General features: G+C 45.5%; 1 protein-coding gene across 2 annotated transcripts in view; it reads left to right on the forward strand.

Moving 5' to 3' along the window:
• TPMT (thiopurine S-methyltransferase) overlaps nt 1-15,349 on the forward strand; it is a 42,743-nt gene that overhangs the window by 4,010 nt on the left and 23,384 nt on the right. For both annotated transcript variants that reach the window (XM_083187866.1, XM_083187867.1), the window contains exons 2-3: nt 14,545-14,669; nt 14,810-14,902. In XM_083187866.1, coding sequence (XP_083043992.1) covers nt 14,554-14,669; nt 14,810-14,902 — 209 coding nt within the window. In that variant the 5' untranslated portion in view covers nt 14,545-14,553. The remainder of the gene's footprint in view (nt 1-14,544; nt 14,670-14,809; nt 14,903-15,349) is intronic.

Genomic DNA, 15,349 nt, shown 5'->3' on the forward strand with positions numbered 1-15,349 from the left:
GGTAGCTCCTGATTGGCTGGTGAGCCGCCTTGACTTTTGTAATGGTCGCGCCGCGGACCTGCTCTGATACAGCCGGGAGAGTTGTGCACTGGTCTGCTGGCTTCTGCTGTGCTGGCTGTTATATTGTACAGTATAACAGGGGCCATGTGCTTACATGTCTGATAACAGGGGCAACCGAGGCCAGTGGTGTAACTATAGAGGGTGCAGGGGATGCAGCTGCTATAGGGCCTGGGGCTTGGGGGGCCCCAAAAGCAATCCCCTGCACCCCTTTTAATTTTTGGCAGGTAAAGGTTGCCTGCCCTGCTCTCCCTTACCAAAATACAGCAGCGCATAGGCGATCAGACGCTGCGGGACCCAGTGCTGGGGCACAGGAGGGACCAGCAGCCACTGTGGGAGCAAAGTCACTGAAGACTAGCTACTGCTGGAGCTGCCACCGAGGCAGAGGAGACCAGCCGTTGCGGGAGCCTCCGCTGGGGGAGCCGGGCATGAAGGGCCAGCCACTGGGGGAGCTGACGCAGAGGAAACCCCTGGCTTCTGTGAGACATGGGGCCGCTGAGGGACCAGCCACTCCAGTTGCCGGAGTTGGGTGCAGAGGAAACCAGCAGCTGAGAGATGCGGGGCTGAGGGACCAGCCACTGCCAGAGCCGAGGCAGAGGAGGCCAGTTACTGCGGGAGCCGGCACTGGGGCAGAGAAGACCTGACATTGACTACACAGGTGAGAAGAAGATGGAGTCCAGGAGTGGAGTCAATTCTTTTCTAACCCATGCTCTCTCTCCCCTTCCCTTGCCTTACTTCCCCATTCGCACTCTGCCCCATCCTGTTTAGGATTTGCTGCACAGTCGCCGTGTTCCGGAGCCTCGCTGTCCCCTTGCTATCCCCCTATTCAATGAGGCAGGGGCTCGCTGCCCCTGACGGCGAGTGTGAACTCCTGCGGCGTCCGCCAGCCGGAGGACAGTGGCAGGTAGGGAGATGGAAGTCTCCCTGCCTGCCCCAGAACGTATGTGGGAGGGAGGTGGGCTCCCCGGGAGCCAGGCAGCACAAGCTGCCCCCCGGGAGAGCCAGCAGGGGACCGGGTATTCACTGCACCCGATCGTGCATATGTAATGATCGGGAGCAGTGAATATAGGAATATGTAATGAGCGGTTCTCGGCCACCTGCTGGCTGCTATGTGTAAAAAATATATATATATTTTTTTTTTATTAAATATATATTCATGTGCTATAAGCACATGAATAAAAATAGCATGCCCCTTCACAGAATAAAATTCCTGATTTTTTTTTTTACACCAAATGTAAAACAACATCAACTTTATTTTAAAAGTTCACTTTCCACTTCACCATGAAAAGATGGCGATTTGCTACACGGCGACACACGGCGAAAATCACTTAGAAAGACGGCGAGAAGTGCACGTTGAATAGGGTGATTCACTTTCTGACCCAAAAAATCACCTTCCAACGTGAAAATAGCACAAATTTGCCGTGAAACAGGGCGAATTATCCTCATTGAATACTGCCCAATGAAAGCAGTAAGTATGTTAGTAATGAAAACAGTTTTTTTTTAAGCATTTACAATATAAAAACCCAGTAAGATAAGATCACCAGATTTCATAATAGCGTTAATTGTAATTGTAATTTGTGCAGACACCAGAGAAGCCGCATGCTGTCACAAACCTGGTTAATGTTTGCTCTGATAAGCGGCCTCTGCATGTTTTCTTCCTCTTACTGCATTCATAGAGCACTCACAGCTATGCTCAGTTCATTCTGCACCTATTCGCCATGAAACAGGGCGAATTATCCTCATTGAATACTGCCCTCTATCCAGTGGCGTAACTATAAATTTTGCTCCCCCCAGCCAAAACAGTTTCTGCCGCCCCCCATGCCCCTTAAACAGTACGTTACATAATAATGCCCCTTGCACTATATGCCACATGCCGTCATTAAACTTATACTCCACAAATCTAAATGCACCTTACACTATTGCCGGAATTTCATGCCGCCCGAGTTCAATGCAGTGCAAGATATCCGCTGAATTCTGATGTTTTTTAAAGGGGAATTAACTAACAAGGCATGGTTTTACCTTGTAAGTTAATTCAGCGGATATCTCGCACTACACTGAACTCGGGCGAGATGTCCGCTGTCGACGAAGTCGGACTGCCCAGTGGCGTAACTAATATTGTGGCGCCCCCCCCGCCAATAAATTACCTTACCCCTCCGCATGCCGCCGCCGTCGCCGGCCCCGTATTCAGTCCGGCACCGCAGATAGCCTCCGGGCTCCGTCTCCTGCAGTAATGAAAAATGACACGACAAAATGGCTGCCCCCGTACAGCAGACAGTTTTTTTAGGGATGTTAGAGGAGGCGGCGGCCTCCTCTAGCATCCGTAAAAACTGTCTGCTATTAGGGGGCAGCCATTTTGTCGTGTCATTTTTCATTACTGCAGGAGACGGAGCCCAGAGGCTATCTGCGGAGGGGTAAGGGGGGGTCTGACCAGAGTGCCCGGGCACCGGGGGCGCCCCGCTGGCGCTTGCTCCCCCAAGCAGCCGCGGTGGCTGCCTTACGGTAGCTACGCCTCTGGCACTGCCACCAGAAAAAGGGTGTGACCTCACTGAGAGGGGGAAAGGCTTATTGGGAATAATGCTCCCACAAGCCATGCCTCCCGTTTTCATCACTATGGAGGCATGCTATGCGCTCTGTGAGCTTCTGGCATGCCCCCAGCCCCTCAGACAGATGCTAACGCATGGACACGCAGATGCCGACAAACAGACAGATACTGACAAATGGACAGATCCTAAAACACGGGCGTGATTATTTGGATATATGATAAACCCAGTAGCGCTATCCCAATATGGACACCACAGTGATATAGTTGGATGGAATGTTGATACTTCCCTTCCCTTTTAAGATGTGGGGCTCCTTGGTTTTCTCAAATGGAGGTTACTTTGGCCGGCGGAATATTTCTCCCGATAGATGCATATAGAGAAAGACAGGAACAATGGTTGTCTATATGCTTGTTATTTCTTTTTTCATATTTCTTAGTGAGATTTAGATATATGCATACCTCACTTACACAGTAAAAAATAGAATAACATATATAAAGGTATCTTTTTCTAAGGTGGGTGGCGTACCCGTACTCACGATGTGACGGTGTGTTCGAATCGTATAAAGGTATCTTTTCCAATCTTGGTTTCCAAAAAAGATTTATTGATAAAAAACACGATATAAAATATGGTGCATGGACTTGGCAGGTTACTGAGGTAGCTGACAGAGTGACAAAACAGTACCCCGATCCGGACGGGATACAGCTGTCACAAGGATCAGATACTCTGCAGTCCTTACCTTTAGTCCTCACTTGAAGGGTATAAAAATGGGTATCAGGCTCTCAGACCGACATGTTTCGGGACAATATGTCCCTTTTTCAAGGTGGGAGCTTGTACTATAATGGACTGTGTTATATACCCTATGCTGGTAGGACTTCCGGTTTCGGAAGTTCCTGCTTCCGGTAAATTACGTTCTGTATATTTCTAAATTATGCACCTTTAACATATAAAAAATGGGGTCACAATGTTACACATACAGCGGGGCACTTTTGGGGATTTCTTAATGATCAAACAGGCTTGGATTACATGCCCGTAAAGTCTCCGTTTGTTTCTAGCCGGAAGTGCGGCTCTGACGTCATCCGGAAGTCTTTAACACGCGTGGAACGCATAACTTGCGTTCCATGCCTTCGTTGTACTGTCCGGAAGCGCGGCTCTGATGTTGTCAGGAAGTTCTTACGTGTGTGGAACGCATCGCTTGCGTTCCATGGCCCGGACGTGTCTCTCCTCATCTGTAGTTAGATTTTCTTCCGTACTCTGAAATAGACGGTGGCTGATGTTGTCATGGAAACTATAAAGTTTATGTATACAACTCTTGTTCTTTACGCAGGCATGATAAAGGTTCTTAAACAGTTTGTGGAGACATGTCTGTAGGTTTAAAAGGATTGATAGGTGTGTGTAAAATTCTTTAGTGGCTTTATTCTTTTTTTCTTTTTTCTTTTTGTTCCTTTATAAAAATGATAAAAGCAATCTAAGTTATGATATAATAAAATGATGTAATAAAAAATGAATAGAAGAACTAAAATTGAGGAAACAGGAGAGTAAATGTATTAAAGTGACTTGTGCTCAATATTTCAAATGTAAAAATATGTATAATTAGTGGTGGACATGGGGGTAAGAGTGTTGATATTACGGGAGGATTTTATAGGAACCATTTTAACTCGAAGTCATGGTTCAGTCCGTTCGGATGTAGGGTCTTCAATGAATGGATCAGCTTCATCTCCGATTTCGCCAGATTGGTTTCTACATTGCGGTCTTTCCATGTGGCTACTATCTTTTTGATTCCTATGAAACGTTTTATATGTTTGGTGGAGCATGAGTGTGTTTCTTTGAAATGATTCGAAAGATGATGAACTTGTAAGCCCCGTCTTATGTTTCTTAGGTGTTCACCTATACGAATTTTCAAAGCTCTTGTTGTGCGTCCTATGTAATAGAGACCACATGAGCACTCTATTGCATATATTACGTTTGAGGTTTGGCAGGTAATAAAATCCTGTATTTTGACTTCCGTCCCGTTAATGCATATGGAAGTTGTTTTAGATTCCGTGCTTGTAATCCATTTGCATCCTTGGCACAGGCCACAACGATGGAATCCCCTTGTTCTCATGGTTGTCTGTCTCTCCTCGGTGAGAGTACTTCTAACTAGAATGTCCTTTAAGTTCTTAGATTTCCTGTATATAAAGGTAGGTTTAGGGGGTAGTAGCTCTTTCAATATTGGATCCTTCTGTAATATGTGCCAATTTTTTCTGAAGATACCTTCCAATTCTTTATGATTTTTATCGAATCTGGATATAAAGGAGAATTGATAGTTCTGTTGTTGTTTTTCTTTGATTATCTCCGTTTTTTTGCCTTCTATGAGGGTAACTCTCTCTTTAATAGAGACATCTCTTATGGTGTTATCGAGTGAGCTTTCATCGTAACCTTTTTTAAGGAAGTTGTTCTTCATCTTCGTTATTTGTGTGATGTATTGTGTCTCTTCGCTACAATTACGTCTCACTCTTAAAAATTGGCTTTTCGGAATCCCCTTTAGCCATGGTGCATGATGTTGGCTGGTAGTTGGAATATAGGTGTTGACGTCGGTGGGTTTGTTGTAAATTTTACTGTTTATTTCATTGTTGTTAATGTATATGGTCAAGTCAAGAAAATTTACTGTTTCTGTACTGGTATTAAATGTTAATTCAATATTTACTTTATTGTTGTTCAGTGTGGAAATAAATTTTTGTAGTTCTGATTCTTCTCCTTCCCATATTATAATAACGTCATCAATATACCTCTTCCATTGGATTAGCTCAGCTCTTTTTTCCATTTGTCGTTTGTATAGATGACTTCCTCCTCCCAGCACGCCATAAATAAATTCGCATAAGACGGGGCAAATTTGGTACCCATTGCCGTGCCTTTAATTTGAATATAGAACTTTCCGTCAAAATAAAAATAATTATTATGTAGGATAAAAGATATGGCCTCCAGAATGAAGATTTTTCTTTGTTCTGTGTATGTGGATTTTTCTAAAAAATAAGAGATTGCTTTTAGTCCGTCTGTATGTGCTATGCATGTATACAGCGATGTGACATCTCCTGTCCCTAGAATATTTCTTGGATTCCATGATATCTCTTTTAGAAGTCGCAACACGTCGCCTGTGTCCTTCAAATAAGATAAATTCTTAGTTACTAGAGGTTGTAACAGTGTGTCTATCATTTCAGATAGATTAGATGTCATGGAGTTGGTGCCGGCGATAATTGGTCTTCCTGGGGGTTTCGAGGGGTTCTTGTGAACTTTAGGAAGTGTATAAATGGTAGGGGTGGTATGTTCTTCCATATTTATAAAGTCGAATTCTGTATTATTAATACCATTTGATAGGAGATGTTTCTTTAATAATGTTACCATGGCCTCCTTTATTCTGTTCGTTGGATCTGAGGTGAGTTTTTTATAAGTTTCTTTATCTCCCAGTTGTCTATATATTTCTGTGGTATAATCCTCTTTATTTAGAATAGCTACCCCCCCTCCTTTATCACAAGGCTTGATGATAATTGATTTGTCATCCTTCAAACTCTTCATGGCATCCCGTTCCTTCTTAGTGAGATTTTGATGAAATCTCTTTTTTCAAGAATCAGAACTACAAAAATTTATTTCCACACTGAACAACAATAAAGTAAATATTGAATTAACATTTAATACCAGTACAGAAACAGTAAATTTTCTTGACTTGACCATATACATTAACAACAATGAAATAAACAGTAAAATTTACAACAAACCCACCGACGTCAACACCTATATTCCAACTACCAGCCAACATCATGCACCATGGCTAAAGGGGATTCCGAAAAGCCAATTTTTAAGAGTGAGACGTAATTGTAGCGAAGAGACACAATACATCACACAAATAACGAAGATGAAGAACAACTTCCTTAAAAAAGGTTACGATGAAAGCTCACTCGATAACACCATAAGAGATGTCTCTATTAAAGAGAGAGTTACCCTCATAGAAGGCAAAAAAACGGAGATAATCAAAGAAAAACAACAACAGAACTATCAATTCTCCTTTATATCCAGATTCGATAAAAATCATAAAGAATTGGAAGGTATCTTCAGAAAAAATTGGCACATATTACAGAAGGATCCAATATTGAAAGAGCTACTACCCCCTAAACCTACCTTTATATACAGGAAATCTAAGAACTTAAAGGACATTCTAGTTAGAAGTACTCTCACCGAGGAGAGACAGACAACCATGAGAACAAGGGGATTCCATCGTTGTGGCCTGTGCCAAGGATGCAAATGGATTACAAGCACGGAATCTAAAACAACTTCCATATGCATTAACGGGACGGAAGTCAAAATACAGGATTTTATTACCTGCCAAACCTCAAACGTAATATATGCAATAGAGTGCTCATGTGGTCTCTATTACATAGGACGCACAACAAGAGCTTTGAAAATTCGTATAGGTGAACACCTAAGAAACATAAGACGGGGCTTACAAGTTCATCATCTTTCGAATCATTTCAAAGAAACACACTCATGCTCCACCAAACATATAAAACGTTTCATAGGAATCAAAAAGATAGTAGCTACATGGAAAGACCGCAATGTAGAAACCAATCTGGCGAAATCGGAGATGAAGCTGATCCATTCATTGAAGACCCTACATCCGAACGGACTGAACCATGACTTCGAGTTAAAATGGTTCCTATAAAATCCTCCCGTAATATCAACACTCTTACCCCCATGTCCACCACTAATTATACATATTTTTACATTTGAAATATTGAGCACAAGTCACTTTAATACATTTACTCTCCTGTTTCCTCAATTTTAGTTCTTCTATTCATTTTTTATTACATCATTTTATTATATCATAACTTAGATTGCTTTTATCATTTTTATAAAGGAACAAAAAGAAAAAAGAAAAAAAGAATAAAGCCACTAAAGAATTTTACACACACCTATCAATCCTTTTAAACCTACAGACATGTCTCCACAAACTGTTTAAGAACCTTTATCATGCCTGCGTAAAGAACAAGAGTTGTATACATAAACTTTATAGTTTCCATGACAACATCAGCCACCGTCTATTTCAGAGTACGGAAGAAAATCTAACTACAGATGAGGAGAGACACGTCCGGGCCATGGAACGCAAGCGATGCGTTCCACACACGTAAGAACTTCCTGACAACATCAGAGCCGCGCTTCCGGACAGTACAACGAAGGCATGGAACGCAAGTTATGCGTTCCACGCGTGTTAAAGACTTCCGGATGACGTCAGAGCCGCACTTCCGGCTAGAAACAAACGGAGACTTTACGGGCATGTAATCCAAGCCTGTTTGATCATTAAGAAATCCCCAAAAGTGCCCCGCTGTATGTGTAACATTGTGACCCCATTTTTTATATGTTAAAGGTGCATAATTTAGAAATATACAGAACGTAATTTACCGGAAGCAGGAACTTCCGAAACCGGAAGTCCTACCAGCATAGGGTATATAACACAGTCCATTATAGTACAAGCTCCCACCTTGAAAAAGGGACATATTGTCCCGAAACATGTCGGTCTGAGAGCCTGATACCCATTTTTATACCCTTCAAGTGAGGACTAAAGGTAAGGACTGCAGAGTATCTGATCCTTGTGACAGCTGTATCCCGTCCGGATCGGGGTACTGTTTTGTCACTCTGTCAGCTACCTCAGTAACCTGCCAAGTCCATGCACCATATTTTATATCGTGTTTTTTATCAATAAATCTTTTTTGGAAACCAAGATTGGAAAAGATACCTTTATACGATTCGAACACACCGTCACATCGTGAGTACGGGTACGCCACCCACCTTAGAAAAAGATACCTTTATATATGTTATTCTATTTTTTACTGTGTAAGTGAGGTATGCATATATCTAAATCTCACTAAGAAATATGAAAAAAGAAATAACAAGCATATAGACAACCATTGTTCCTGTCTTTCTCTATATGCATCTATCGGGAGAAATATTCCGCCGGCCAAAGTAACCTCCATTTGAGAAAACCAAGGAGCCCCACATCTTAAAAGGGAAGGGAAGTATCAACATTCCATCCAACTATATCACTGTGGTGTCCATATTGGGATAGCGCTACTGGGTTTATCATATATCCAAATAATCACATTCAGTTTTTTTAGGTCTTTAAAGGTTAGACCTATTGATACACCCCAGCTGCCATCCCTCAGGAGCGCACGAGATAGAGCCTAAAATCTTTTTTCAATTGGCTAAAACACGGGCGCTGACAAGTTGATACATGGACGCCAACACAGACACATATGTTGACACATGGACACTGAAGAAGCCTATACACAGGGATACGCTGACACACGATCTGCACATAGAGACACTGATGCTGACAGACACTGACATATAGAGACATAACACAGACACTGACACAAATATGCTGACATGTGATGACACAGACACTGACTGTTTTGCTTCCCACTGTAGAAAACCAGGTTTTGAAAGAGTTAACCTTATTGTTGTGTTCAGCTCCTGTGCTGAAGCCTGTAGAAGGGGAGGGCTCTGTAACCGGAGTGCAGGGGAATAGAAGGCAGAGCAGGACGGTCAAGAACAGAAAGCAGGTAGAGGGACGATGCTGCAGCTGCCCAGCCTGTGCGGAGGGACGGAGGTTATGTGTACTGTGTACACAGAAACAGTTCCTGCCTGTAATGCTGCTGCTGCTGGGAGGGAGAGAGACTGAGTGAGACAGGACAGACCTCACCTCAGCTCTGCAGGTTAGAGTGAGAGGCTTCCGGCGCCCACGCAGCTCCCGCTCCTCCAAGCAGTGGCGGGGGCTGCCTTACACAAGCTACGCCACTGCCTCTATCCACCTGCCTCTAACTCACTCCCTCTCTTTGTGTCAATCATCTCTCTATCTCCTCTCTTGCCACACCCCTCTTTTTCACTCTCACACCATTCCCTTTCTCTTATCTCCCCCGTGCTCTACCCCTGCTGTCTCTCCTTTTTTTCTCCCCTGCTTTCCCTCCATGCCCCCTCTCTCTTGCCTGCTCTTTCCCCTGCCCCCTCTTTCTCTCAACACTCTCTCTTTCCACCTCCATAACACCTATTTTTCTCTGCCCCATCTCTCTCTCTCTCTCTTTCTATCTTTCTTTCTTTCCTCCCTCTCTCTAACAATCTTTTCCCTCTCCCTGACAACCACTCTTTCATGCCCTTTCTCTCCCTGACACCATCTACTTCCAAGGGACATGCTTGGAGGGTCCGTGTTGGTTCCCTAAAGGCTCCCATACATTAGGCCGACTTGTCCTAGGGACAAGTCGGACCCAATTTACCTGCGAGCCGCCCGCCAGCTCCCCGGGAGGCTCACATACAATTTGGCACTTGATGTGCCATTTTTACATGGGATAAATCGCATGCGATTTATCCCATGTAAAAAAAAACCCGGGGAGCTGCAGGGCGGTGAGCAGTAGTGGGGGCAGGCAGCGGCAGTAGTGGGGACGGGCAGCGGTGGTGGGGGCGGCCAGCGGCGGTAGTGGGGGCGGGCAGCGGCGGCGGCGGTGGGGGGGGTGCGGTCAGCGGCAGCGTTTGCGGTGAGCGCAGTGTACTTACACATAGCAGCAGCGGCGGGGACGGGACTCGCAGTGGCGGCTATTATATTTTTAAAATACTTGTCAAATGACCGGCCGCTCTCTGATTGGCTGAGAGCTCTCAGCCAATCAGAGAGCGGCCGGTCATTTGACAAGTATTTTAAAAAGATAATAGCCGCCACTGCGCGTCCCGTCCCCGCCGCTGCTGCTATGTGTAAGTACACTGCGCTCACCGCACACGCCGCCCGTCCCCACCGCCGCTGCCCGCCCCCACCACCGCTGCCCGCCCCCACCACCGCTGCCGCTGGCCGCCCCCACTACTCCCCCGGTGTCTGTATGCATATGCCTGTCAGGTGGCAGGCATATGCATACAGGGAGGTCGGACGTGATCGTATGTACAGACCGTCCGACCTCCCTGATCCGGTCCGATGCGCACGGGACCGCGCATCGGATCGGATCAAATGTCACATACCTACGATTTTGGGCCGATTTCATCCGATTATCGGCCCAAAGTGTCCCGAAATCGTCCCAAAATCGCATAGTGTATGGGGGCCTTTACACTTTAGTGCATTACAACTTGTTACCGCATTTCTACTTTAGTCCAACCTGGCCCTTGTCTTTCACTTCCCTCACTGTTTCTTCTACTCCCCCCCACCAAGGGTCATTGTAGTGATAATGGGGGGGGGGGCCTTGACAATTTTTGCTAAAGGGCCCATAAAGTCCTGGTTTCGCCCCTGCCCGAGGCTGCTGTAAGTGCTCCAGCCACGGGGACCCGCTGCTAACGCAGAGGCTGCTGCCAGCTCTCCCTGTCCATCTCTACCTCCCTCATCCACGATCCAGTAATGCCCCCCCCCCCCCCACCTGTAATTTTTTCCTCAATCTGCCCCAGCCTGGCATCAAGCCAGAAACCCATAGCAATGAGCATGTAGGTAAGCAGCAATTATGTGGTATTATATGTAATGGGCAATACAGTGTGTGGCATAACATGTAATGTGCATTACGGTGTTTGGTTTACCGTGTAATGGGCATAACAGTGTGTGTGGTATATGTAAAGCTTGGCATAATGTGTACTAGGCATCGTGGCATGTGGTGTAATATGTAATGGGCATGTGACATGTGTACTAGGCATTATGGTGTTACCTTTTGGTACACACTGTCACTATTTTTGTTCTGGCTCCTACACTTTCATCCTGGGTCCTATATTTTTTAACGTTTGTTCGGTCCTGCGTGCATTTGCACGCAGGACCGATGTTGCGCATCTGCGCATGCAGGTTTCTGCGCATGTGCAGACGTATGGTGCGTGCACCCACGGCAAACTTTTGGTTCGCCGGGTGCATGCACCCATGGCGGCCTGCGGGGGGCGCAGAGGGGCCGGGCTGCCCCATTGCCATATGGGAATGCCCATCGTTTCATGGGCATTCCCATGGTAATGAGGCAGTGACGCCGGTGTGGGGGGTGGGTAGCTGACATCACCGGATGTCTGCTGCCCGGCCATATCCGCACCAGCGGTGCACGCATATGTAAGTAACTTAAAAGTCACTTATATATGCATGCACGCAACACATCATTCGATGGTCGGAGACCATCAAATGATGTGGGCGGTTACCTGAGCCATGCGAATGGATGTTTATGCAAAACATGCATTCACATCCTGTGCGGGCAAACCCGCACTCAACCAGCATAACCCCCTATGGCCCTCCAGCTGCTGTGAAACTACAAGTCCCATCATGCCTTGCCACAGTTTTGCTATTAGGGAATGCTAAAACTACAGTATAGCAAGGCATGCTGGAATGTGTAGTTTCACACAGTCTGGACATGCCTGGTCTAAAGTAACAGGAGATAATTCAATTGTTTTGGGTTCCAAGGCTGCAGTTATTGTAGATATCTTCTCGCACCCTCCTAAGGTATGACTAGAAACCTGCCTGAAGTAGGGTCTTGACTGCAGCATGCCCGGCACTTCCCACATTATTTAGCTAATTCTGTGCATTTGGGCACAGGGTTGGCAGCCCAAACAATTTCATTAGCTCATGTCACAGACAGGAGCTATAGGTGCCCCCATGCAGTTGAATCAGTCTTTAGGCCCTCCAAAACTTTCTAAGCAATACCACTTTTACCCCAAAATCCCAGATCTGACCCGGCATTTGGAACACGGATCCAGGATTTGACCAGTTAACACTGCAGTACCGACCCAGAATATTCCTGGGCAGGCACAGTTTACACTGCACACATGTGCAGAGGGCGGTGCTTGGAGAACCTGGGTTTTTGCCTTGGTGTAAAAGGGGTATTAGTTGGGCAGGAGAGAGAAATACCTATGGTAACTTGGCCACTGTGGTGATATGGCTAATAAGCTTTCATTAAAAAGAAATGGAAAGCTGCTCCAGATTGAAATCTATGAGAAAATGCCATATATCTATATAGAGAGTTAAGCTTGGCATGCAAAACAATTATCTAGACCAGGGGTGTCAAACTCAAATTCATTGGGGGCCGCATCAGCAGTTTGGTCACCCTCAAAGGGCCGGTTGTATCTGTAGGACTATGTGTCCACTCTTTATTATCATAAATTATTGTCACTGCATTCAATTATTACTGTTTTTTGTAATAATGTAAGTAATAACTAGCAGGGAGATTGGCTGGGGGCCTGGGACAGGGCACAGTGACGTGACGTCAGATCGCCCAGCAGGTGACCTGGGCCTCTGGGTTCGCAGGAATCTCGCTAGAGTTCTGGACTGGTGGTGACAGTGGGACAGATAATGATAATGACCCTGGACACAGGCAGCCGCACTGCAGATTTGTGGGCTCAGGCTGCGGCTGTGTGCTGCTGGCCTGGCTCTCTGCCTGCCCAGCCACGGACTCTGGACTGGACAGACTGGTCTGGACAACAAGAGACAACACAACTGTGCCCACCCCACTGCCGAACTTACAGTAAATATACTGAACCAACTGATGCCACTGCTGCACAGCGCGGCACCACAGGCAGCTCACCGCCGGGCCGGCGTCCAAGTCCGACAGGCATCCGCAGCAGCATGCACGTCACGGTGTCACTCGCACTGCTGTCAGGCGGGCGTGTGTCACACATGGCAGCGCCGTAGCCACTGCCCGCAGGAGGAGCCGGGGAGGAGTCGGGCACGTCACACAGTGACACTAACAAGTCTGTGTCCACTGTCCTTCCTCCCTCCTCCTCCCAGCGAGCGCAGTGATGGAGTGACTGTGTCACCCGGCTTCCTCACGTTGTTAGGTATGTCTCTCAGTCTCGAGTCGTCATGTGAGTGTCACTGAATGTGATGTGACACTCACACTGTGATGGCTTCCCGCAGTAATGTAATCGGCGCCAGGTGGGGGTGGGTGGCGGCGGCTGCGCGGGCCACATGACGAGGTCTGGCGGGTCGGATTTGGCCCACGGGCCTTGTTTTTGACACCCGTGATCTAGACGTTGCATCGGATATTGTGGATATTCCCGATAATTACAGTGCATTTGCATGTCTGATCTCAAAATATTGTTGGCCATGCCAAATTGTGAGCTGCAAGTTGGCTGCATAAAGCAGTGCATAGTGGCACTGACCAACCGGCATTTGCCCTGTTCCTTCACAGGGGAGGAACAACTAAATGTCTCCTCTCGAGAGGAAGAACACCGTTCCAGCATTCTGGAAAAAGTGAGAAAACTCATTGGAAGTGATGTAACTACACTAGCTATACTGACGTTGCAGATGGAATCTCACAACCATGACTGTCAATACTGGACGCTGGTAACTTTGATAGCGCTGCCAGGATTGGTTGTTCCTGTGTCACTTTGAGTAGGGACACAATAATGAATCTTTACTCTGATGTATATGAGTCATTTTTTTTTTTTTATAGCTAATTACTTGTGCACCCTTCCTATGTTCATATACAATAGTTCTCAAAGTGTATGGGCGAGATGTACTAAACCATTAAAAGTGATAAAATGGAGAGTGATAAACCACCATCCAATCAGCGGCTTACTGTCATTTTTACACAGCCTAAGTGACACAGTTTGAAAATGTAAAAGTGCTTTACTGCAGATTGAGGAACACATTGCAACCAGTGACATTAATTCTATATGAACAGCTCAGCTTATTTATTCTGCTAGTGCTTTGTCAGAACAATAGGATTGTAGTGGCCAAATAAGCAGTTGCTGTTTCCGCACCATCAAGCATTGCCTACACTTTATAGGGCAGAAGCCTGGCCTCACTGGGGTCGCTTCTCTGATCCCCATTGTAACGCCACCCATTTCCAACCAATCCACTGCTTGATTTATTGCTCCGAACTGTTGATCAACCTGTAGTAGCAGTGCTATACTCACTCTTATAATTTTATGTTGTTGCTTGATGTTTTATATACTTAAATCCGAGAATTACTGAAATTTACTTCTTCTTTCACAGTCTCCAATCATGTCTAATCCCTCTGGACTTTCCGAAACAAAGCAAGACCGAGTTCTTACTAATGAAGACTGGAAACATAAATGGGAAAATAAAAACATTGGATTTCATATAAAGGATTTACATCCGTAAGGATTTGTTTCATATACTCCGCAGTGCTATCTTATTTGTTTGTTTGCTTATTTATGGGGGGGGGGGGGGGGGGGGTGTAACAAACTGTGTGTATTCTGTGCTGTTATAATGTGTTTTGTGTTTGCCTTCCTATAAGGTTACTTACAGAGTTCCTGAATGAAATGCTAAACAATAGGACACACTTGAACATTTTTTTCCCTTTCTGTGGAAAATCCGTGGATATGAAATGGTATGTCAATGTTTCCTTATCAGTCATATTATACCGTAAGCTCTTTTTCCCCTTGCAGTGCAGGAATCTCCAGAAATGCATTTGTCTGTGACAGAACGTGTCTGCTTTTGTGCTGCATTTACTCATCATGCTGATATGCTGAAGACATCTCTGTGATGCTGACTGGTTCTGCGCTCTTAACACACCTCATAATCTGTTACTATACACAAATCATAAGTGGGTGATAACAGGGAGTTTGCATAATGGCTAAACTTAATGAAAGCAACTCATCGGTATAGTGAGCTACACAGAGTTGTGTGTCTCTGTAAATATGACTATTTTCAGACGCATCTCTTGCACCAAGATGGCTGGTGTAAAAAGCATGCTGATAATGATGATGGACATGAAAGCACAGATAGGAGCAGTGCAGGTACTGTACATAGATGCAGCCAATTCTGCATACCAGCA

Source organism: Crinia signifera, chromosome 5 (genome assembly GCF_055691185.1).
Source record: "Crinia signifera chromosome 5, ASM5569118v1, whole genome shotgun sequence".
NCBI classification, from domain to species: domain Eukaryota; kingdom Metazoa; phylum Chordata; class Amphibia; order Anura; family Myobatrachidae; genus Crinia; species Crinia signifera.